General features: G+C 51.2%; 3 protein-coding genes across 5 annotated transcripts in view; 1 reads left to right on the plus strand and 2 right to left on the minus strand.

Annotated features, from left to right (window-relative positions):
- The window catches only part of RFFL (ring finger and FYVE like domain containing E3 ubiquitin protein ligase), a 30,378-nt gene extending 28,517 nt beyond the window's left edge, over nt 1-1,861 (minus strand). Inside the window, exon 1 of one of the 3 annotated variants that reach the window (XM_062614859.1) lies at nt 1,699-1,861. The gene's annotated coding sequence lies outside the window, so the exon portion shown is untranslated. The remainder of the gene's footprint in view (nt 1-1,698) is intronic. The other 2 variants (XM_062614861.1, XM_062614857.1) reach the window with 2 other exon arrangements.
- A 1,435-nt stretch (nt 1,862-3,296) lies between these two features.
- RAD51D (RAD51 paralog D) lies at nt 3,297-12,535 on the minus strand. The gene is made up of 12 exons (XM_062614863.1): nt 12,498-12,535; nt 11,003-11,187; nt 9,826-9,957; nt 8,891-8,952; nt 8,618-8,736; nt 8,299-8,380; nt 8,062-8,196; nt 7,538-7,633; nt 7,268-7,358; nt 6,379-6,449; nt 5,337-5,504; nt 3,297-4,662 (listed from the first exon to the last, which is right to left on the minus strand). Exons 2-12 carry the CDS (start codon nt 11,145-11,147, stop codon nt 4,597-4,599), a joined length of 1,167 nt encoding a protein of 388 aa, XP_062470847.1. The 5' UTR covers nt 11,148-11,187; nt 12,498-12,535; the 3' UTR covers nt 3,297-4,596.
- UNC45B (unc-45 myosin chaperone B) lies at nt 11,348-22,864 on the plus strand. Its single transcript, XM_062614862.1, has 20 exons — nt 11,348-11,673; nt 11,771-11,940; nt 12,653-12,689; nt 12,994-13,169; nt 13,717-13,806; nt 14,247-14,414; nt 14,957-15,125; nt 15,407-15,577; nt 16,390-16,561; nt 16,891-17,191; nt 17,582-17,676; nt 18,347-18,488; nt 18,940-19,080; nt 19,264-19,391; nt 19,835-19,901; nt 20,255-20,368; nt 20,475-20,590; nt 20,911-21,028; nt 21,141-21,296; nt 22,097-22,864. Exons 2-20 carry the CDS (start codon nt 11,779-11,781, stop codon nt 22,358-22,360), a joined length of 2,787 nt encoding a protein of 928 aa, XP_062470846.1. The 5' UTR covers nt 11,348-11,673; nt 11,771-11,778; the 3' UTR covers nt 22,361-22,864.
- The last annotated feature ends 713 nt before the right edge of the window (nt 22,865-23,577 follow it).

Here is a 23,577-nt window from a genome sequence, read left to right on the forward strand (position 1 = left end):
ACATTCAGGGACACCTTCCACTAGAGCAGCTTGTTCCAAGCCCCGTCCAACCTGGCTTTATATTTGAGAGGTAGGTAAATACAAGGATCTGGAATTCATAAGAAACTTTCCAAGATCCCAGCTTTCTGTTCCGCTTCTCAGCTCTGGAAAAACAAGGTAACAGTGGAAACAACAAAAGGTTAATACTCTTTTGGGCTTTTTTCCATGTACATGCCTTAATGACCATTTGTCTTAAAATGTGGGCTTCCAAGTTTTGAAATAGAACCCACTATGATGTAAACACACCAAACCCACCAACTTACAGCACTGTCACTTCCCATCCTAGTGAAACGGAGAATTTAACAAGCATTCTGCAAATCCACTAAGTTCTTTACCAACTCTATAATCAGGTTAGAAAGGGCAGAAAGCTGCCACGAAACAGCTCTCCCAAGGCTGTGCCATCCATGGCAGACACATTCTGAGCCACAGAGGAGGAAGTGAGCTCAAACAAAACAAATCCTTTCACATCTCACATTAAACATTACCCTGAATACATCTAAAGCAAAGAACCATAAACCTAAAACATCCCTATAAATGCTTTAATGTTATACTCACCTCTATGGTATCTCAGCAAGCCAGACCAGCCTCGCAGTGCTTGAAACACGTGAAACTCCCAAGCGCAACACTTTATTTATCACACAGCCACTACATCAAGCACATTCATCCCTAGCTGCTTTGCCTGTGTATGAAAGCTCACTCTTCCTATAAGGGACGGGAAGGTAACCTAAACCTAATTACACCCAGGTTTCCCTCCGTGTATTACAGCAAACCCAACACACAGGTGCTGAGGACAGGATGTGAGGACGCAGAGCTGCAGTAGGGTCGGACACAGCCTGTCTCGCCCTGCAAAGGCTCAGCCCGGACCACTGCAGGGAGCTCACAGTCACCAACCTGCAGTCACACACCGAGCTACCGGGAAGCACCTTGACCAGCTCACAGGACAAAGCGTCCCGAAGAACACCCCAGCGCTTCTGTGTTCCGAGCTCCTTTTGCAAGGCGTGGTGCAGGGAGGGCTCGCACGGCTTCTCCTTTGCTGTCCAACCCCCGTCTCCAGCAGAAGCAGCTCGTCCTGAAGGGAACAACTCGGGTCCTTGTCACCAAGGAGTCACCCCCCCCCGCTGCCACCAAGCACAGTACTTCAGACACGCTGTAAACGCCCAGAGACAACGGTTTAAGCAAAGGGCTCTACTGACGGCTGGTGCTTATCCAGAACCCCTCCATTCTCACAGCGTTTCGAGCAGAATAACCTACCGAACCTCGCAGTGCCTTTGGGAGCGTTACCTGGAGAAGGAATGAGTTTCTCAACTCCACTTTCTAAATCAGAGGAAAGAGGCTGCACCTGAGTCTCTCCGGCCCTCCACAGGGAACCCTGCAAAGTGCTTCCCATGGGGGAGCCCCTTTACCTCAACTCCCCACCACCAAAATCCAGCCTTTCCCAGTCCAAGCGGCCCCATTCTCCCCCAAACCCTGGCACCCCCCCCCCCTTAAAACCAACCCCCCCAATCCACAGCCGTTACCCAGAGCCCCTTCATAACCCTCAGGGACAACTCCATCACCTCACGGGCCCCACATTCACCCGCACCCCCCCTGCTCCGACAGCCCCACAACGGGGGAGGCCTCACCCCCACACACAACCGCCACCCCCTCCGAGCCCCTCACCTGCCTCCTCCGGCAGCCCCGTCCCGGTAGAGGCCGAAGGGGCCGGGCCGCGGCTCAGCCCCGAGCCCCCCGCTCGGCCCGGCGGCGGCGGCGCTATGGCAACCGCCCACGGCGGCGGCGGCGGCCGGCCACGGAGAGCCCGCCCAGAGCGGCGGCCATAGAGCCGCGAGCTAGGCAGAACCGGGCGGCCCGCCCCCCGAGGCCTCACTAGCGCCATCAGGAGGCACAGAGGGTAGAGCCCACCGAGGGGCCGCGGGTTCGAGACCCCGTCTGGGCAGGGAGAACCCCTGCTCTCCGTAGGGTTTCTGCTATATGCACAGGGGCTTAGATACATTAAACGGGAAACACACACAAGGACACCTATATAGAGAGACATACACACAGGCATATATACACAGTCCCCCATACACGCATACCTGTAACACGGTACATATAAACATACACTTGTATTCTGTACGTATGTACACATACAAGTCCTCAGTGCCAAAAGGCATCCCCATTCCTTGGGACAAGGGGTGCCCTGTCAGCCCCGAGATGGGTTTTATCACCACTTTCCGGGCAATGGGAGGGAGCAGGGAAAGGGGATGTCCCCATACAGCTTACAAGGCTGCAGAAGTGCCTGTCCTGAGCACAGAGAAAGGCTGGATGAGGACATTCAGGTCTCAGACTCTTTCCAGGCTCATTTTACTATGCAAATTTACGGCAAATCAGCTGGGATAAGCAGACAAGATCTTCCAGATCAGGCAATGGATTCCCACAGCCCGAACCCTTCCACTGCACCCACACTGAGCAATGACCAGCGCTCACAGCACAGCCAGAATCCATCAGGACATGACTGTCACCATGCACACTGCCTCTCTGCCTACCTCCGCAGCAAACCCAGGAGCCGAGGAGCCCTGCCCCATATCACAGCATCCTCCCCAACCCGTCCAGCTGCTTCCTAAGAGGACACAAACCTCCTGCAGCTGCAATCAGCTGATTGCCAAGGAGAAAATGCCCCCAGGTCATGGCTGTGCCCCAAAGCCTGGGATGGGTGGCTCTGGAGGAGCACAGCCCACATGGCAGTGACTTTCCCCAGTCTCTTCCCCACAGAGCAGCACCATCCCCACTGAATCACAGCCCCATGACTGCTCCCCAGGGATTAAGAGCATGAGCAAGTGATGCCTGTCATTTCCTGAGGCCATGGCAAAGATGCATGCGGGGCACAAAGGTGATGCAGGGTTCAGAGCAGGCTGCTCCACTTCTCATCCTCTTGCTAGCTAGGGGAAGGAAACAGCAAGAAATGCCCCTTGGTTCAAATATAACCAAAGAGGTTTCTATTTGGCTCTTCCCCTGCTCCATGCTCCACCACAAGAGCTTTGCCTCCCCTACAGAACCTCAGGCAGAGAGGGGAAGTAGCAGCACAGTTTTGGTTGAAATTGGTGTGGACCAGCTCTTTACACACAGCTTCAAGACACACAAACCACATTCTCTGCTGGTGAGGACCAGCCATACCAGCTCCAGCAGATGGGCAAGCCATCCTCCTCCTCCTCACCCCAGCCAGGCTGCAGTGGCTGCAGCCAAGTCTCCCCTCCCAAGCTCATAAATGCAAATCAGTGCACAGCTTTAAAATGCATTTATTTTTACTGAAACCTGTTGAATGGCACAGCCCACAGCTCACATTGCTTTGGCATATTCCCCTCCTCAGGCAGCCCTTCCTACAGCACCCCTTTTAGCTGCCTCTTCCCTCCAGCAGCTATTTGCTCAGGAATACAGGGCTGTACACTGTTATATCTAACTCCGGAGAAATTAGCACCCAAATTGTGGCTAAATCAGCCTCCTCTTTACCCAGCAGAGCCTTAGAGAGCTCCAGATACTGCTGTATCAGTAGCTTAATGAGCATGCCCTGATGAGTCTCAGCCCCCACAACCTACATCAGCAGCCTTGGAAGTGCAAGCCAGAGCTCAGCTCACCTGCCAAAGAGGCTTCTTATTAAGCAGTGGGGTTACGGGTGTCTAAGATACCTGGGAACAAGAGGAGAGGCCACATTCCATCACAGCCTCCTGTCTCCTCCCCAGCACTGCACAAGCACCCACGAGGTTGCCCAGAGCAGGCAAGAGCAGCTGGAAAGCACTGGAGCAAAGAGAGATTAAACTTCACCACATGCAATTGAGTAGGAACTTGAGCATGAGACAGGGCCAGCTGGTGCAGCCAGGACTCATCCACCCCAGCTGATGCAACCATAACCTTCAGCAGTTAACAGCAATTCTTTCTGAAGCACAGCAGTGCCCCCAAAACACCAGCAGCTCTCTCCAGGGCCTGGTGTTAGTCTGTGGAGGAGGTCAGATGAAGCATCTGGTTATGTCCCTGCTCATCAGCAGCCTGTCCCACCTTATTCCTGCTGGGGACTAACCCTAATTGTAATGAAGTTAACAGCAGTTACCATTAACTGAACTCCAGCTCTCAACCACCACAGCGGTGTGCAGCACCTTTCATTTCTGAGCCAAGACCACTGTGGGCTGCTCCCAAGGACGATCAGAGCTCTGGGACCAGAAGGCAAAGAGTTAAAGGGGAAACAAAACCACCACGAGGAGTCATGGGTTTGTATAGGAACATGACAGCTGGTCCCAAGCCAATACCTGAGGACAGGGCTGGCTCTGCTGCTTGAAGACAGGCCTGCAGCAGAAGAGACAACCTGGTTGTTGTGTTGCTCACACAGCCCAGCCACTGCAGGCAGCATCTGCTGAGGCAAGATCTCTAGGTAGCCCCCCACTCTTTCTCCCCAGTGCAGAAAACAAGAACTTCTTCACATTGGTCCTTCCCAGGGCTGCAGGACTCAGTCAGTCTGTAAAGCCTCCAGTGTGCTGATCTGCTTTTTTGCAGCTCTTCTAGAACTTGTCATTTGGTTTTCCACCCACATTAGAGCCTCTCTGTGGGTGTCACATCAGCACTTCCAATATCCAGCTCCGCCTGTATCCCAACTGGCTGCAAGGAGAAACAGAGAGGGGCTTAACCTCACTCTATCCAACACTCCATCACTGGCCCCAGAGCCAAAGATCCCCAAACACATCCCCTTGAGCATTTCTCTATGCTGGTGCCCTTCATTCTAACTGGGTCTGCTGAACACAGAGATACAAATAGAGAATGCAATTTAGTAAAGAAAGAACAATTTGGGCTGAGATATCCCCAGACAGTTATTTAGCACATCCAGGATGCATTTCTCTGCCCAGCAGACCACCACATCCAAACCCATTCAGATCAGGCAGCAGAGCAGGCTCAGAGTCAGGAGGCTCACGCAGAGCTGTCTCGTACTAGGCAGGATTCAAGCTAAAGTCACCTTTGCAGGTGTTGGAGCCATTTCTGCAGGACTCCCACTGATCAGGAGAGCAAGACAAGCCCAAGGAACACTGTGACCCACATTGGAAGTGGTGCCACTCATTTATCATGCCTATAAATACAAGCCCAGGCTGTTGCGAACAGATGCTCTTCTCTTCCACAGCACACAGCCAGGCTGCATTTGCTCCCCTCCCGTTGCCATGGGTCACCCATGAGACCTGGTGCTGCCTGACCCACAGCAGGAGCCTCACCCTGCTCCAAAGCCAGGTCCAAGTCACACAGCATCACCTCCATACCTGAGAGACCAGCCTGAGGAGCCTCACCTGCCGGGGTGACTTAGCCAAGGAAGCGATGCGCTGGGTGGTGGCTTTCTCCAAGGTGACTTCTTTGCTCTCCAGCAGCACTCGGGTGCTGGGCACGAAACTCCAGGAGCGGCCAAGGGCTGGCTTTGGTGGACCGGTGCTGCTGTCCCTTGTCACCTGGTTGGTCACCTGCAGCACAAGCAGGCTTAGCAGTGCCCAGGAAAAGCAGTGCCACGTGGTGCAATGAAACACCAGAGATTATCAGGAGATAATGGCCAGCCTGCTACTTCTGTAGTGCTTTTTCTTCTCCATCCTGTGCCCTCCCTTCTTGGCACACTCATGCCATCCCCTTTAAACACAGCCCATGCTACTGCCCCAGATGTATTCAGGTAGGAACCCACTCGTATCTGCAAGCTGCAGAGACTCCATGTGCTGAAGGCACCTGCAAACTTTAAACTTGGAGCTTCCAAGCATCCTTCCAGACACTCCATCCTTGTCACTTCATTGCTAATCAAAGGGCAGGACTGTCTCAACACCATCCAGTGCCAGGTTTAGCAGAACACTGTTTTCTGTTGTGGCCTTCCCAGTTCAAACACATTACCTGTGGTCCCAGCAACCTGTCTGGGTGCACTGAAGCAAATGCAATTGCTGGGCCAAGCACTGGGGAAGACTACAGCAGGGCCCCTTCTAGTCCCTAGCTCCTTGTGGATGATGCAATGCCCAGCAGTTTCTCTAAGGTAACTGAGCAAGAGGTTACTTAGAAGCTGGCCAGTCCCTTAAATGACTAGTGTTATATCAAAAATAAATACAAACAACCTTTCAATGCATCTGTGCTTAACTTTACCTTGCTCAATCAAGTTAATGCCTCGCTGGCTGAGAACAGCAATAAGAGCAGGCAGTAAACCAGCCCTGTTCTCGCTCCACACTCGCTGGAACAAGCTGCAGAGCACTGTGGATACAGGGCTTTTGCTCCTGCTTAGCTGGGATTGGGGTCCCACCCTTCCCAGGACTCCTCACCATGGCACATGCCAGCATGTGAAGGACAAAGCCCAGAAACACTCACCACAACAGCAAGGCTGAACTCCCTGGCCAGTGTCTTCAGCTCCCTGGCTAGCTGCATCATGATGGCCAAACCTGAGGAGGACAAAGGATTTGGGTGTTTCAGAATAACCCTAAAAGCACTTCTTGGAAGCAGGTGACATCTATATTTGCATGAGCACTAGATTTAGTGCCACTGCTGGTACTCATAGACACTTACAACCCATTGCCATTACCAGCACCCACTGCACCTGCAAATACAGGGCACTCTGTCCCAATGGATGTGGCATGGACAGACCAATCCCAAAGTTGTCCCACCACCTCCTTTCCCATCCTAGAAGCCCTGAGGTCAAAAAAAAACCCTAAGAAAGCACCAGGAGCTCCAAAGCTGGCCAGGCTGATTTAACAGGTACAGGGCCCATCTCTCCAGCTCACAGCTTTATTTCCTACAGCCCATGGTTCCTGTGATAGCACTGGCTGCCACCCAGGTCTGCAATACCCTCTGGAAGGTGTATGAGGGGCCTCCTTGGCATCCCAGCCAGCAGGAAGCCCCTCACTCCTGATTTATGGTCCTTTCTGGCAGAAAGGGCCCCAGGGGAGCTTCACAAACCGTGCCAGCAAACACAATGTACTTGCGACACTGTAAGCAGAGGTTTTAATCTGTGGGCAAACAGCTCAGCGCCTCCTCTGTCCCCTGGCTGGGTTTCAGACCACCTACACGAGCCTGCATGGCCACAGCCAGCTTGAATGTTTGCTGATAACACTGCAGACAGACTCCCCTTTACATACAGTAGCAAAGGAAAAGCTGGGAGCTGTGGCACCCACATCCATCCTGCCCCAGCACACGTGGAAGATGCTCTTCAGGATGAGCAGAGATCTGCAACCTTATTGCACATCCCAGTGAAGCAGCTCACCCTCTGACTGCTTCCCACCCAGCACCGGGTACATCACAGCTGAGACAGAGTCGATCACCACGACCTTGAGAGGACTCATGGAGCTCACAACCTGAAAGAAGGAGGCACCATGTAGAGTAACACATCTAGCAGTTCTGGAGCTCATGAGCTGCACACAGGCTCAGATGTCCCCAGGGCAGGGTGATGCGATGTCACTCATCAGGCACACAAGCCCTGTTGCTCCCAGTGCAGCTCTGGGGAAGGGAGAGGGGCCCGGTCCCTTGCTCCTACCTGCTGGGAGAGGTGCTCCCGCAGCTCCTGCAAGGCACTCAGCATCTCATAGATGTCAAACACACGGACCACCTGGATCCGCTGCAGAGCCTCCAGCTGCAGCAGAAAGTGGCATCACCAACAGCCTCAACCCCACCATGATTTGTTACAGTCCTCCTGCCCCAGCTGCTATCAGCTCTTTACATTTATACTATGGAGCCAGGAACCTTTATTTCTTCCGCATTTGCCTCCACCCCATGAATACTCTTGTCCCCATGGCACTGATGGAAGAAGCAACACAGATTATGCTCATGGAGCAAAAGTGTGAGCAAGTACAGCAAGTTCTCTTCTTCTCCCCAAGAAAAGCACCTAAAGTGCAGTGTCTGTGCCTGAGCACAGCACCCACCAAACCACAGGAGGAAGACTGTGGATCCAAAAAAGCCCATGGGGATGACAAGGCAGAGCTGGAAAGACAAACCATCTCTGGGGGTTGTCTGCAGGCAAGAGCCAAGTGTGAACAGAGGGCTCAGCTCAGGGGAACTTGCCTGCTCTTCCTCTTCCTCTTCCTGGGCTCGAAGCATCTGGTAGAGTCGAGAGGCAGTGAACCCCCCCGTGGAGTCAAGAAACAGGACGTGCTGCTTGAGGCCAAGAGACACGCTGGCTGCAATGCCCAGGCACACCTGGAAAGGCAGGGAGGTCAGCAAGCCCTCCCAGGCCCCTGTGCTTCACATGCCTGAAGGCATCATCTTTGTCCTACCTGTCCTCTCCTCCACCCCACTCACCTGCGTCTTCCCACTGCCCGGTGCCCCCATGAGCTCCGTCACTTCCCCCGTGTACAGCCCGGAGTCCAGCAGCTGGTCCAGGCTATGGGATGAACATAAGGTGGGATATCAACTCCCCTCCAGCCAGAATTGCAGGAGCAGCAGTCCCTGGGTGTTTGTCCCTAGAGCCTCCTTCCCAAATGCAGACAAGTGCCTCAGCCCCTGGCTCCTTCCCAGGACATCACCACATTGAGATTCAAAGCCTGTGCTGGGGAACCATGGCCTTCTGCAGCAAGCCCAGCCCTGGGCAGACCCGCTGGCTCACCAAGCAATCACCCACCTCGGGCTCCCAGTGGGCAGGATGGCCGTGGAGCTCTTGAGCTCCTCATAGAGGTCTGCTCCATTGGCAGGGAAGGCAGAGAACTGGGCCAGGAGCACCCGTCTCACTGCAGCCAGCGCCTGGTGGACAGAGAGATGCCCGGAAACAGGACTAAGGAAGTCCAGGGACAACACCATGCTGCAGGAGGTGCCCCCAGGAAAACCCATCCAAGTAGGAGCTGAACAGCTCTGAGCTCCGCAGCGAACATACCAGGACTTGGGAGTCACCCTTTACCTTGTAAGACAGGGAACACTTCTGGGCAACGTCCTCCAGGTCTGATGACACGAAGTCCACCACTGCAATAACACAAGGAATGAGAAGCTGGCAGCCAAACCTGGACAGATCATGGACACTAGAAGATGGCCAGCTTAGACAAGCCTGCCTGCACCAACAGGCAAAACATCTGCACCCTCTGGCAACACTTCAAGTGAATGAATGGGATGCCCTACACAATGTAAAACTGGAGATGGCCCCACTGCCCATTGCAAAACAGATCAGGGAGAGAAGATGGTAAAAATCCTCCCTGTTCTGCTCAAGAGCTGCCCAGCACCATTTGATAACTGGTTCCAGCCAAGAGACTCCCCTTCTGCCAGTGTGCCACAGCCTCAAGGGACTACTGACTGACCCAAAGTGCCACGAAGGGCTATAGCCCCAGGGATTAGAACTGGTGGCCCCATCTCTGCTCTCAGGAACCACTCCAACATCCTTTTTTTTCAGATAAATGTGTTTGTTACTGGTATAAAACAAGTCAAAAGTAATTCTTAGAGGGAAAGCAAGGATTACAGCATCCAGGGCTCCAGCAGCCACAGGGTCTCACAGGCTCCAAATAACAACAACAAAACAGTGTTTTCCCCAGCTCTAATCCAGTCAGAACAAGTAAAGAACTCACTCAAAATCTTTTCCTTCCCCCTAAGGGCAAGAGGGGCCCAGGGTGCAGCCTGCCAGGAGAATGAGCATTTTTCAGAGGGAAAAACACACAAACCCACCCAAAAGACCTTCCAAAAGCCTCTACAAGAGCCCTGCCACATCCTAACACTCTCCTGCTTCTATGGAGAAGTCCTGACTGCCCAGGCTGGCAGATGGGTCCCGCACAGGGGGAGAGGCCCGTTCCACCCCAAGTGTGCTGGGGGTGACATTCCCCAACCCGAGACCCCAGTGCTCCCCATTACCCGTTTGGATGCTGTTCGCCCTAAGAAGCTGGATCATCTCCTCGGTGAGACCAGGGCAGAGCCCAGCCCGCAGGACCACCATGCCCTCAGGCACCCCAGCAGGGAGAGCCACGGGGCCAGGAAAGGAGAGACCTGCGGAGGAGAGAGGAGAGCAGATTTGGCACCATCCTGTCACTGAGCATACCCGCTCCTGCAGCCGCGGGCGCTGGGGAGATGCTACCGAGGCTGTGTCTGGGATGGGTAAGCACAGCGAGTGTTCAGTCTCCCTCAACACGGAGGAGCGCGAACTCCTCCGAGCCCCAAAGGTACCTTCCGAAGCAGGGCTCCCGGTCCCTGCCCATTCCCCTTCCTGCTTCCTGCCGGCAGCGGAAGAGCCGGGCAAGGGCCCCGTTTGCTTCTCCGTGTGAGGGCTGTGGCCGGCAGCTCCCCCGGCCCTGCGCTAGGGGTCCGGGCCCCCCAGAGCCAGCGGGTCTCCCGGCCCTCCCCCCGTCCTCCAGCCGCTGGTACCCAGGGATGCTCACAGAAGGGTTTACCATTCGTGCCGGTGGGGAGCAGAACGCACTCAGAAACGGAGACAACAGGAAACAGGAATTCCTCCTTATCTATTGCAGCTCCCTGCCACCAGCTGCCTTTAAATGACCCTCAGCACAGGTGCCTGCAATGCTGCAGCCCCCCAGGCTCTATAAATAACAGCCCCACAGGCTGGTCTGGCTTATTAGGGAAGCAGATGCAGTGGGAGATAAAGTAAGCTGGTTTATGAATTGAGCAAGGCAGAAGCAGGAGGAAGAGGTGAAGCTGTTTCAGCTTTCTCTCACAAGTGCTCTGAGTGTGGTTTGTTTCACTTCTAAAGCCACAGTTTGTAATTAGAGCTGGGCTCTGCTGCTGGTGTGGCTGAGCAGAGCTCAGTAAAGTAAGCTAGTTTATGAATTGAGCAAGGCAGAAGTAGGAGGAAGAGGTGAAGCTGTTTCAGCCTTCTCTCACAAGAGCTCCGAGTGTGGTTTGTTTCACTTCTAAAGCCACAGTTTGTAATTAGAGCTGGGCTCTGTGCTGCTGGTGTGGCTGAGCAGAGCCATGAGCCCTGCAGAACTGGTGGGGACTGAATCCTTTAGGAGAATTGCTGATGTGAGAGGGAAAAAAAGCTTTCATTATGATTTCTGTGGTTATTTCAGAGGTAAACCTGAGCTCTGTGCAAGCCACGAGTGGGGTTTCCAGTGGGGCAGGCTCCCAAAGGCCCCGTGAGGAGGAGGCAGTGCTGGGTGTGAGCTGGCTTCCCCATCCCAGGGTGTTCTGGAAGGTGCTGGTGCTGCTGCAGCTGCTGGCATGGGGCCGCTTGTTCCTAAGGCTCAGCTGTCTCATGCTTCCCTAAATAGAAAGGGAGAAGGGTCTGAGCACTGTGGTGGGGGTCAGTCCTCACAGTTAGGAGTTTCTATGGCATGAACCCCCCCATTCTTGCTCCGCACACTGTGCAGCTCTGTAGGTAGATGGAAGCTGGGGTTTGCTTGCAGAGGTGGCAGAGGATCTCTTCTCCTGTAGAGAGGGGCTGTGTGCTTGCATGCAGGCCCCCCCCCAGCAGGGCTGCAGACAGGGGCCATTCCCAGGCAATATATAGCACAGGGGACAGGCTGTGGTGACAGGTGACATTGACAGGCAGCAGGAGCTGCCAGGTCCTGCCCAAACTCGGAGCGGGAGGCGAGCTCTTTGCTGGGACACACAGGCTCTCTGTGGCACCGGTGGACTCCAGTTTTTTTCTCTTATTAACTGAATCCTAAGGATCTATAACCGTGGGATAAGCTGCTGTGAAGCTACAGCCTTGACCTTAGGTCTTCACTTTCAAAGCTCTTCAGCCTGGTAAGCTGCTTTTATTAATGTGAGTGTTCATTATATGTGAGTCTTATGGTGGGGTAGGCAGTTGGAATGGGACACAAATCGTTGTTTTCCCTTAAAGCTCTCCAAATGGAGGATCCCATCCAGCTGAAAGAGGAGGGCAATAAGTACTTTCAGGCCAATGACTACGAGAAAGCTGCTCAAAGCTACACTCAAGCCATAAAGCTCAACAAGGACAAGGCACTGCAGGCAGTGCTGTACAGGAACAGGGCAGCGTGTTTCCTTAAGAAGGTGAGGTTTGCTCCTGGTTTGCTTGGGCTGTGCTCAAGGGGAGAAGAGCAGGGAGGCAGGCCAGGGCGCTCCCGTGCTGCGGGCTGTGTGTTTTGTCCATTGATTGAATAGCATGTTTCAACTGGCCTGAAGTGGTTTGTTCTGGGCTTATTCTGGAACTGTAAAGCTGCCTCCCTGCTTCAGTCCTGATGGTTCAGGTCAGAGAGGGCCTCACATAATCACTTTGAAGCAAAAGCTTTTGGCAGCCACGAGAGCACTGTAGGCCATGAGTTGGGATGCGGAGACATTGCTCTTGCCATCTGTCCTAGCGCAAAAGAAGCAGAAGTCAGTATTTAGCAAACTGAGTTATTGGTATCTGTACCAAAACTGTCTTGGCTTCCTGCAGTCAGCTTGTAGTGACCTGCTGTGGGGTTTTAGCAGATCTCTTGCATGTGCTTGAGTTTACACTAACCCAGAAGAAACACCAACTCAGAACAAGCTGCAGACAGGCTGTTGTGAGTATCCCCTCTGCCCTCACTGCCCACTATCTGCTGCTGCAGCAGCGTATGTTGTCTCACCTGCATCAGAGACCTTTCCCTCTTTTCTTCCATCAGTGATGAAAAGGCTTCACTGAGGTGTCCTATGGGAACACAGAGGTCACAGAGTGTGTCAGCAGTGGGGACATGCCCTGCTATTCCACTGCTAACACATTTCTCTCTTGCTGATTTAACAGGAGGAATATGCCAAGGCAGCCTCAGATGCATCTAGAGGTAAGGAGGGGGCTGTTTTGAGAAGGCAGAGCTGCATTGGTGGGTGTGCTTGCTTCAGCCTGCTCTCACATCTGGTTTTGGGGGGCTGTGGTCTTATTCCTTCATGTCCACTAACACCCAAGTGTTGAGGCCACAAGGGAACTAATGGAGGAGGTTGAAAAGAAGATGCACCAATTTGTTGTATTGGAGCTAATCCACAATAACATCTCAAAGAGCTATAGTCACTGTAAAGCAAATCACAGTTTACACAGGTTATTTCCACGCAGCAGACTCTGATGGCTGGTGTTTTGGATCATTCTTCCAGCTATTGACATCAATTCCTCGGATATCAAAGCCTTGTACCGGCGCAGTCAAGCTCTGGAAAAACTGGGAAAATTGGACCAAGCATTCAAAGATGCTCAGAAATGTGCTGCCATTGAACCCCGCAACAAAAACTTCCAGGAGACCCTGAGGCGACTGGGAGCCAACATCCAGGAGAAGGTAAATGCCAGGGAAGCAGTGCTGGGTTCACAGACCAGGCATGGAATGTTCTTGCTCTGGGTTACATTAACAGAGTATTGATCATACTGGAAACTCCTAACAGTGTACAGGCATAAATAGGCTGCATTTACTGGGAGCTCATATTTGGTGCATGTAAATCTGGGGGTCAGATTGAGTTGTTAAGTTAAAAAGCAGCTCACTCCTCAGGCTGGCCTGGTCCTGAGTGTTGTGGTAAGGTCCTGGCAAGGAACTGGACCAGCTTTGGGGCTGGGGCTGGCAGCTGCCACTCTGACATCTTTCCAGGGTGCTGTGAAGAAGTCCTTGCATCACTAGGGATGGTTAGGTCTCAGAAATGATGGGTATGGGCTGGCTCTGCTTGTGCCTACAAGTCTGAGATGGGCAATAGGTGCTGGTTGCTGAGAAGTGATGCCTGTTTTAAACTGTCCACGGTTTGAGGGGCTGTGATGTCCTTGAAGTGATAAAGGAAAAACAAACCTGCGCTTCAGGTTTCTGCCTCTGATGCTCCATGCACTCTCTGTTGGCACAGCTGCGCATTCAGTTCTCCACGGACTTGAGGGTGCAGAAGATGTTTGAAATCCTGCTGGATGAGAACAGCGACAAAGAAAAGCGGGAGAAGGTGAGGACTGTCCTGGACTTGACAGAATTGCTATTTAATGTCAGAGGAGCAGTAAGGTGCATTCCCTTTCCCTCCTGCCCTAGATGGAGGATGAGGAAAGGAGTTGGGAGATGAGCTGTGCTTGGAGAGGGGAAGTGTCTCAATGAGGCATCACCCCTGTGCTGAGGGGGAAGGTGATCTCGCCTCCCAGTATACCAAAGGTGGGATCAGACTGGACTTATCAGGCCCATCTCTGCCACCTTCCCCTATGTTCCTCTCCAAGCAGTGACCCACTTTAATGGGGCAGGGTGAAGCTAATCCCCAGATGTACCTGGAGAACTGTGTGGTGTGGTCTGAGCTGGTTGTCTGTGTCTGCCACTGCGGGATGGCCACCACCCCAGAGCTGCACAGAGATGTTCTGCAGGGCTGGGCCACTGACCTCAGGTCTGTCTCCCCCCCAGGCTGCAAACAACCTCATTATCCTGGGACGGGAGGAAGCGGGTGCTGAGAGGATCTTCCAGAACAACGGGGTCAGCCTCCTGCTGCAGCTGATAGAAACCAAAAACCCGGAGCTGGTCCTGGCAGCCGTGAGGACCCTCTCAGAAATGTGCACAGGGCACAAGGCTCGGGTAAGCAGCCTTCGCTGCTACTGCCTGGCACCAGGGGGAGTGGAAAACTGCCATGGTTTAATGCTTGTGGGCAGTGGGGCATTAGATCCTACAAGGCTTGTAACACGATTGAAAATGCCCCTGACCTCTAGGGGTGAAAGCTGTACTTGTTCACTATGGTGCCTTCATGTGTGCTGGTGAAGTAGAACTTAGGATGAGTTGTTCTCACAGGAGTTGTGATGAGCATGGTTGGGTCAAATCCATGTCCTTCATCACAGGTCTCAGAAAAGCAACAAAGAACAACTAACTTTAGGAAAGCTTTGTCTAAGGCTTGCAAGCCTTGCAATGCTTTTAACATCCTCTTTGGAAATAGACTTAATTACTGGCAACTCTACATGTTAGTTGTTGTCTTATTAGAAATTAAGGCTGAAAAGCAAAACTCTGCCTTGTACTGACTCAGGATTCACCCAGGAAAAGAGTTCCTTTGTACAAGCTGAGCCTAAATATGCAGGAAGTAAAGGCTTTTGCTAACGGCTGCCCTGCTCTCTCCTTTCTGGTGCCAGGCCACTGCCATTCTCCATTACCTGGGCATTGACAGCATTTGTATGTGGATGTCTGTGGACAATGAAGAGATCTCCCTGGCTGTCTGCAGCCTTCTGCAAGCCATCACCGACTGCTTGCTGGGCCAGGGGAAAGAGGAGCATCACGGGAAGGAGGAGGCTGTAGTGCTTGGTAACACTGCATGACCTGGTGGTCCTGTGGTCTTGCTATCAAAGTGGGGTGAGCAGAGAGGACTCTGCTCCTGGGATGTCCACCTTATTCCTTGTTCCTTGGGGAAGTGGGGCCTTTACCCTCCAGCTGTCCAGGATGACAGCCTGCACGCAGCTCTTATCCTTATGGTGTTAAACACCAATATTGCAGCCACGTAATGCCTTTGAATGGTTTTCACTGAATTCATCTGCTTTTGAAGATAATGTCTTGTAACTGGCTGCTGCTGTCTTGCTTCTGTGTAGATACTAAGAAAGATTTGAGGATGATCACAATGCGCTTGCTGGATATGTTGGTCAGCAAGAAAGTGTCTGGGCAAGGACGAGACAGAGCTCTCAACCTCCTCAACAAGAATATACCAAGGAAGGACCTGAAAGACCATGACAACAGCAGGACTATCTTTGTCATCGACAATGGTGAGTCCTTCTCTTCCTCCCTGTTCTGGTCTGGGAGATGTGGAGCTGTGTATTCTTGCCTGAATACCTGTAGAACTGATCCTCTGTAGCTTTCTTTGGTGCATGCAAGCCTGGAGCGAGGTTAGATGTATTAGCAGGTAGCAGTATTAAGATTAAGAGAGAAAAAAGCTGTGTATGAGAACAAGACTTTTTCAGTTTCTAGAGGACTGACTTCTCTGGTTCATTTATTCCAACGTATTTGCTAACGTTAGGAGGATTTGGGTTGGATAACTTGTCTATCTTCAGATGAGATGAGCACCTGCTGAGCTTGCTGGATCCTTAATCTGGTCATTTCTAAAACTGGAAGGGGGTAAGAAAATTGCGTGGGATGCATTTTTATACTAATTCCAATGCATATGTGCGGTACCATTTTGGAAGCTATTAAATAACACTGCAGCAAAAGGAGGGTTAAGACATCCAGGATCCCTTGGAAGTCACTGACTTTTCCTTAGTCAGAGCCTCCAGCCTTGGAAGTCAGTAGGTTTAAACCCTCCTGACAAAAATAACTGATCCAGCCAGGGACCACATGCAGTTTTGCTTATCTCATTCTGAGAGCTGGATAAAAGCCTGATGCTGCAAACCTGCAATCTCAAGAGCAGAAGCTCCTCCCCAGTAAATGTCTGAGCATCTTCTTTAAGACTTGTGTGATTAGGCTGCAAAGTAATTGAAAACCATCCAAACTGGCTATTTCACTGCAGGAAACCAACAAGTAGTATCTTGAGCTGTGTACAGACCCCTCCCCTCTAACAGCCATACGACTCCATTGTTTCCAGGCTTAAAAAAGATACTGAAAGTGGTGGGCCAGATTCCTGAGCTGCCTGACTGCCTGCCGCTGACAGAGAACACCCAGCTGAGTGCCTCGGTGCTCCTAAATAAGCTCTATGATGACCTGCGCTGCGACCCGGAGCGTGACAACTACCGGGTGATCTGCGAGGAGTACATCAAGTGAGTTGAGCTCAGAGGCACAGGAGTGGGAGGTCTTAAGGATGAGGTGAGGTACTTGGAGTCCACTTAGATGCCAAACTGAGGACCTGGGAGATAATGATTGGGTTGAGATCCTGCTGGATCCTTCAGCTGGGATCCTCAGATCCTTGCATTGTACTCCTACCTGCTGGATCACAGCCTTTGCCTGAGTTTAGGCTCAACTGTGTCCCATGTACCTACTATCAGAGGAGCCCAGCTCTTGATCTGAGGAAGGATGCTCCCTGCTCAAGGGAATGAGAACTTAAGCAACTGCTGTTCCACATGCTATTCCCTCTCTCTATCCCATGCAGGAGCAAAGTTGACCCACAGGACATGGATAAAACACTCCATGCTATCCAGATGGTGTCTGGAGTTCTGCAAGGGCCCTTTGACTTGGGCAACAAGCTGCTTGGCATGAAGGGAGTCATGGAGATGATGGTGGCCCTGTGTGGGTCCGAGAGAGAGATTGACCAGCTGGTGGCTGTGGAAGCCCTCATCCACGCCTCCACCAAGCTGAGCCGGGCCACCTTCATCATCTCCAATGGAGTGGCGCTCCTGAAGGAGATCTACAAGAAGACCAAGAATGAGAAGATCAAAATCCGAGCCCTGGTGGTAAGGATGGCAGCCCCTGCCACACTCACCAGCTTAAACCCTGGACTTGGGAGAGGGGGGAGGACCTGGGAACATGTTGGATTCATTCCCTTCAGCTGGGAAATAGTTTATGGTGCTTTCCTTACAAGTAAGGGGGAGACTGCAAATGAGGATAGCATAGGGAATACTGGTAACCTTGGTTCATCTTGCATTATGGATATCCGATAAGAGCACAAAACCTCAGCTTGCTGTGCTACAACCTGAACAGTCTACTGGGTATTTCTTTTACATACTGCTTCCTCTGTTAGAACTGACTTCAAACTTCAGAAATGGGGTTAGGCTGTTTGGGGGCAGCGATACTGGAGGATTAATGAACCTTTCTCACTGGTGTATCCTCTTGCTTCTCCTCAGGGTCTCTGCAAGCTGGGCTCAGCAGGAGGTACTGATTATGGACTGCGGCAGTTTGCTGAGGGGTCCACTGAGAAGTTAGCCAAGCAGTGCAGGAAGTGAGTGACCTTACTTTGTCCTTCCGTTGCTCTGTACCTTGCAAAATACAGTATAATCCTTTCCCAAGAGATCCTGCTCACACATTGCCTTCATTTACTGGTGCTGCCTGAGAGCTGACAGGGCCCCCAGAGCCATTGCACTGGGACCTGGAGCTCTTCTGTGCCTGATGCAACCGTATGTTCCTCCTGCCTTGGTATCCAGAGAAGCCTTTCTCCCTCCTTGATTTCCTATGAGAGACACCAGACATGGTGCTTCCCTCTTTGCCAGAATGGTACAGACTAATTGAGTGCTATCTAGAATATGCACAAGTGTCTTTTGAAGGTGGATGAGAGGAGGAGCTGGGATGAAGTTAGGAAGTGACTGAATGGATGATCATTGCTCCTGACACTGGAGAGCAGGGCATCATGTGTTTGTGTGGTGGTGAAGGCAAAGCGGTGCTGAGTACCTGTCCTGGTCTGTCTTTTCCTGCAGCATTTAGATCCCTCAAGCTAGGCCATGGGAGAAAGGTCATGTCTCGAGGGAAGCATCCCACAGTCTATAGGAGCTGCAGCAGAACCTGAGGACATGTTTGGGCCTGAAACAGTCTCAATATGTTTTTCCTCCCTCTTCTCCTAGAGAAGTTATTCCTGGGTCCTGGGATAGAAACGTGGATGTTTTTCTGTCTTCCAGATGGTTGTGCAACACCAGCATTGATATCCGCACGAGGAGATGGGCTGTGGAAGGGATGTCATATCTAACCCTTGATGCGGATGTGAAAGATGACTTTGTTGAAGATGAGCCAGCCCTGCAAGCTATGCTTGAATTAGCCAAGGTCTATTTCCTTACTTTGTTTCCTCATTCCTCTAGTAGCATCACACTCTCCCAGGTCTCCAGCCCAATACTGTCTCCCCATGCAGGAGGAGCTGTGACCCCAACCTCTCTCCTCTAGTTTAACAAAATTTCAGCTTAGCCTGTGCAATAGAGACACCTCAAGGCTGTCATCATCCTGCTCTTCTCCCAAGGCTGAGGAAGGTTGCTCTTGCCTTTACTGTCAGCAACTGCATGAAAATCAAAGGCATGAAGGTGCTGACAGCATCTGATGATGTCAACAGCCTGTTGGACCATAAAAACATTTGTTTTTCCCTGCCCTGGGCTATAAAGCTGCAGCTAAGCCTAAGAAGGCTTCAGCTAGTGCAAACCACTACAGCGGGGCAGTCCTAAGGGACCTGTTTCCCTAAAGTGTTTTCCCTCACCTTCACATGAGCTGTCCTTTTTCTGTGCAGACAAGTGACAAGACTATCTTGTATTCTGTGGCTTCTGTGCTGGTGAACTGTACCAACAGCTATGACACCAAGGAGCTGGTCCCAGAGCTGGTGCAACTGGCAAAGTTCTCCAAGCAGCACATGCCTGAGGAGCATCCGAAGGTATCCCAGGGAGCGGGGAGGAGATGCTCGGATCTGAACACCTTCCCTGGTGTATCCATTGTCACAGACCTCAGATCTCCTATCTCCAAGGCTGAAATTGCTTTGCTCTCCAACCAGGCTTGGCTGTACTTAGCAGCATGGCAGCTGCTAAGGGGCTAATCCCTTTCCAATGTCCCCCCTCAGGACAAGAAGGATTTTGTGGTGAAGCGGGTGAAGCGGTTGCTGAAAGCTGGTGTTGTCTCTGCCCTGGCCTGCATGGTGAAGGCAGACAGTGCCGTGCTGACAGACCAGAGCAAGGAGCTCATTGCCAGGTACCTTCACTGCTGTCGTAGGAGCTGGGAGTGCTGGCCAGCCCATGTGCCACTGAGATGGGCTCTTGGGCTGGCTCTCTGCTTGGTGGGGCGGTGCCTTCTGCCTATGGGGGAGGGATAAAAGGGAGAGGGAGAAAAGATTTAACACAAATCCACATTCTGACCCCAAAGCTGACTTACAGGCCTGCTTTGCTGGGCAGCATCTTGAATTTCCAGTCCTCTCTACTGGTTTTGACTAGAACAGAGTTTATCTTACAGGCCTGAAAACTTCTTATTGTGCCATCTGTGGTTTTCTCCGAGAGTGCTGTAGGGCACTGAGTTAAACATCTGGAATTAACTGATGGATCTGGCACCCTTGCAAAACCTTAGGCTCCTTCCCTGGGGGATGCTGGCTATTCCCTTCCCCTGTGGCTGTTTCACTAAATGATTCTGTGCTTCTGCAGGGTGTTTCTTGCCTTGTGTGAAGACCCCAAGGACCGGGGGACCATTGTTGCTGAAGGTGGTGGAAAGGTGATTACTTGTATGTTTGCAGCCCAACCTGATGTGCAGCTTGTCTGCAAAGTGTCTGCAGTGAGGGAAGGTGCCAGAGAAGTGTGAGCTGTCTTGGCATAGCTCCTGGGGCCCACACTGACACTGCAGTCCTATCCCTGTGAGCCTCCAAACAAGTAGTCTTGAAACAACTGAATGAGCTACAAGCTCTGGTGTGATGCCTATCGGAGAACCAAAGACATCACTCTGGGCTACAGTGCAGGCCTATTTCTTCAACAGACACATCTTTAGGTGGTTTTAAACTTATTTTAGTATATTAAGGCAATCCTGTAAATCTTCTCAGAGGCATCATATGCTTTCACATGTGTCACTAGGCCCTGATACCTCTGGCTCTGGAAGGCACAGAAGTTGGCAAGATAAAGGCTTCTCATGCTCTGGCAAAAATTGCTGCTATCTCCAATCCAGACATGGCATTCCCAGGAGAGAGGGTAAGCTTAAAAATACACCCGGAATGAATCTTGACATTTCCTTTAGCAAATGAAAATTGCCAAGACCTGAGAGCTGGAAAAGCAGAGACATCCCTTCTCTTCTTAGGTGTACGAGGTGGTGAGGCCCCTTGTCAGCCTGCTGAACACAGAGAGAGATGGCCTGCAGAACTACGAGGCTCTGATAGGTCTCACTAACTTTTCAGGAAGAAGTGATAAACTTCGGTGAGTTTAACTGGTTTCTGCCTGTCTTCCCCTGAGTACACGTGAATGTCAGTCAAACTGGTCAGTTTGAGATACCTTTGGCACAGCTGCAACAGTCTCAGAACTGAAAGATGAATACGAAGAGGAGAGTGGCACTTTTTCCTCCAGAAAGAGGAAACATGTGAACATCATAGTCTGCATTAGATAGGGAATGAACCATATCATGAGCTCCAGTGCTGCAGACACTGATTGGTTTCAAGGCTTTACCTTGTCTGCAGCTAATATTGTGTAAGTTGGTCATTGCTTGTCTCATGATAAATTTTGACTGCTCTTCAACACAGGATGAAGATAGTCAAAGAGAAGGCCCTGCCAGATATTGAAAATTACATGTTTGAGAATCATGACCAACTTCGACAGGCAGCCACAGAGTGCATGTGCAACCTGGTGATCAACAAGGAGGTAACTCACTGGGCAGCTCAAACTAGACTGTGTGCTCTGGTTTGTGAGCCCCTGTGATGAGGCATTCCTGAATGTATTATCCCTGGATATCATGGGTTTGGGTATTTTTTAGGTTCAAGAGCGGTTTGTGGCTGATGGAAATGACCGGCTGAAGTTGGTGGTGTTACTGTGTGGTGAGGATGACGAGAAAGTCCAGGTTGCAGCGGCAGGAGCCCTGGCCATGCTTACAGCAGCACAAAAGAAGCTCTGCTCTAAAATGACTGAAGTGGTAAGACCCAAAGTCTGATTATTGGCAGTAGATATACCCTTGAAGGGGCCTGGCTCAGCCATGGAAATACCACTCAAAAGGAAGATGCAGTGCACCAGTTTTATAGTGAGGAACTTGGTGAAGTTGAGACCTGGCTGTGCATGCTTCTAGTTCATCCCTGCATGAAGTAAAGCAGTCTACTTTATAGAAGACTTCATCTCAGAGCTGAAACATTTCTATATAGCCATTCCACAAGCTAAGTCCAGGATGCTAACTGTCAAGCAAGGGTAGGAATGCAGAATATTATTCTATAGGCTCTTAAAGCTTTTGATAAATAACCTGAGATCCAAACCTTGTTTCACTCAGACATGAGAAAAGCTTGACAGATAACATATTAAGCTTTCCAGATCCCCAAACATCTCAATTTCCTGCACAGGTCTGTAAGTCCTTAGGACTCGGACCCTGCATGGTTGAGTATCTGTGAAGAGCTGTGGCTGAGAACTAATGAACTCTGTTGTGTCGATGTTGGACACCGGGCCTTGTTAGAATAAAAGTGGTGAATCAAGCCACAGAAGGGGCTCAGGAAGATCAGTGCATCACCCATGGGAATGGGTGGTCTGCTTCAGTTATCATTGTGTCAATATTCTGATCAGAATCTTTGCACAGAGATTAAGTGGCAACCTAAACATGAAACATGTTTCATGTGGTGCCAGTGCCTTTGATTCATGCGCTTTCTTCTGCTAAGAAATGCCTTTCCAAACTCACGTTCTCAGTTGAGGTGTTCTTCAGATCAATACTAATGATCTCTCTCTCCCTCGAAGACCACCCAATGGCTTGAAATCCTGCAGAGGCTCTGCTTGCATGAGAACATGGAAGTACAGCACCGAGGACTGGTCATCGCTTTCAACTTAATCAATGCTGACAAAGACCTAGCAAAGAAGCTGGTGGAGACGGAGCTCCTAGAGATCCTGACGTACATCGGCAAGCAGGAAGACCCCAAGAAGCAGCACATCATTAATGTAGCACACGACTGCCTCACGAGGTGCATGGATTATGGGCTCATCAAACCCCTCTCTCAGGCATGAGGAAATGAAAAGCACCAAAGATAATGTGGACAGGAAAAAAGCCACTGAGAAATGTGTAACAGTGAGAGCCATGAGGGAAATCTCATGCCATTGTTAAGGCATGGAATCATCTGGGGATGATTTTGGAAGATCAGAAACAATATGAGGAAAAGAGGGACTGGGAAAGTTGGGAAGTGTCCATCTGAGTAATTGCTGTTAAACCCTTTCTGCCCCTTCAATGAAGGCTTCAAGGCCCAGCTGTAAAGAGTCGGTTGTGTTGCAGATGCACTGTGGATTGTAGAAGGCAATTCAGTTGAGCTGCAATCTCTCCTGCAACCATCTACAGCTCCTGGTAGTTGTGGAATTCCTAGCAATGGTGGAATGGGGAGGGTTAAATGCCTTCTGTTCTGTAGTCAGAAAATAGGCTGGGTAATAGCTGTGTGCTTTGTTAAATTATGGTAGTTTTAGACAGCCTGAAGAGGTGGGTGAACTCTTAATAAATTCACATCTTTGTTCCATGTGGAATTCCTCTTCTGGTTTTATTAAGCAAAGGGAGAACTCCCACTTGCAGCCTTGTATTAAGACCCAGGAGGCTGGAGTAAGGGGTAGCACAGACTGGATTCTCACCACTTGCAACCTTACCCAGTGATGCTCAGATGAATGGGCCAAGTCACTGTGAAAGGCTGTAGGAGCTTAATGGCTTAAGCTGAGGTTCACACCAGGGAACGGCATTTGGCTCAACAGGGAATGCTGAAAAGAGCTCATTGACGGAAGAAGCAGAACAAAGAGAAAACACACCAGTTGGTCATTACATTCAACTTCATTATATAAATTTATATTGAAATCATGTCCATATACAACTTGCAGCTGAAATAATTAATGTTATGGCTTAACCTGCCTCATAAGTTTTCCCCATGAAAGTGATCTAGGCTGGGGACCACTCTGGAACATCCTCAGTGTCACCTCCCTCCTTGGAGGCAAATTCCAGCCAAGGCACTGAGATTAGAGCAGTAATGGGAGGACTGCTTGCAACCCAGAAGCCAACTGTATCCTGGGCTGCATCAAAGGGAGCGTGACCAGCAGGTCGAAGGAGGTGATCCTGCCCCTCTACTCTGCTCTTGTGAGACCTCACCTGGAGCATTGTGTGCAGTTCTGGTGTCCTCAACATAAAAAGGACATGGAACTGTTGGAACAAGTCCAGAGGAGGCCATGAGGATGCTCAGGGGCTGGAGCACCTC

The sequence above is a fragment of the Pezoporus occidentalis genome, unplaced genomic scaffold (genome assembly GCF_034315485.1).
Source record: "Pezoporus occidentalis ecotype Australia unplaced genomic scaffold, CSIRO_AGI_Poc_V1 ctg179, whole genome shotgun sequence".
NCBI classification, from domain to species: Eukaryota; Metazoa; Chordata; class Aves; order Psittaciformes; family Psittacidae; genus Pezoporus; species Pezoporus occidentalis.

What these genes read in the sequence shown, in the direction of transcription:
- RAD51D (XM_062614863.1), bottom strand. Translation starts at nt 11,147, where the DNA reads ATGCCAGCAGCTGCAGCAGCACCAGCACCTTCCAGAACACCCTGGGAT. An exon ending in GTGGCTTGCACAGAGCTCAG is followed by an intron (nt 9,958 to 11,002) that starts GTTTACCTCTGA and finishes TCTCCTCCGCAG; the next exon opens with GTCTCTCCTTTCCTGGCCCC. An exon ending in GGGTGGGAAGCAGTCAGAGG is followed by an intron (nt 6,450 to 7,267) that starts GTGAGCTGCTTC and finishes TGTCCTCCTCAG; the next exon opens with GTTTGGCCATCATGATGCAG.
- UNC45B (XM_062614862.1), top strand. Translation starts at nt 11,779, where the DNA reads ATGGAGGATCCCATCCAGCTGAAAGAGGAGGGCAATAAGTACTTTCAG. An exon ending in GAGCCAACATCCAGGAGAAG is followed by an intron (nt 13,170 to 13,716) that starts GTAAATGCCAGG and finishes CTGTTGGCACAG; the next exon opens with CTGCGCATTCAGTTCTCCAC. An exon ending in TGGCATTCCCAGGAGAGAGG is followed by an intron (nt 20,369 to 20,474) that starts GTAAGCTTAAAA and finishes TTCTCTTCTTAG; the next exon opens with GTGTACGAGGTGGTGAGGCC.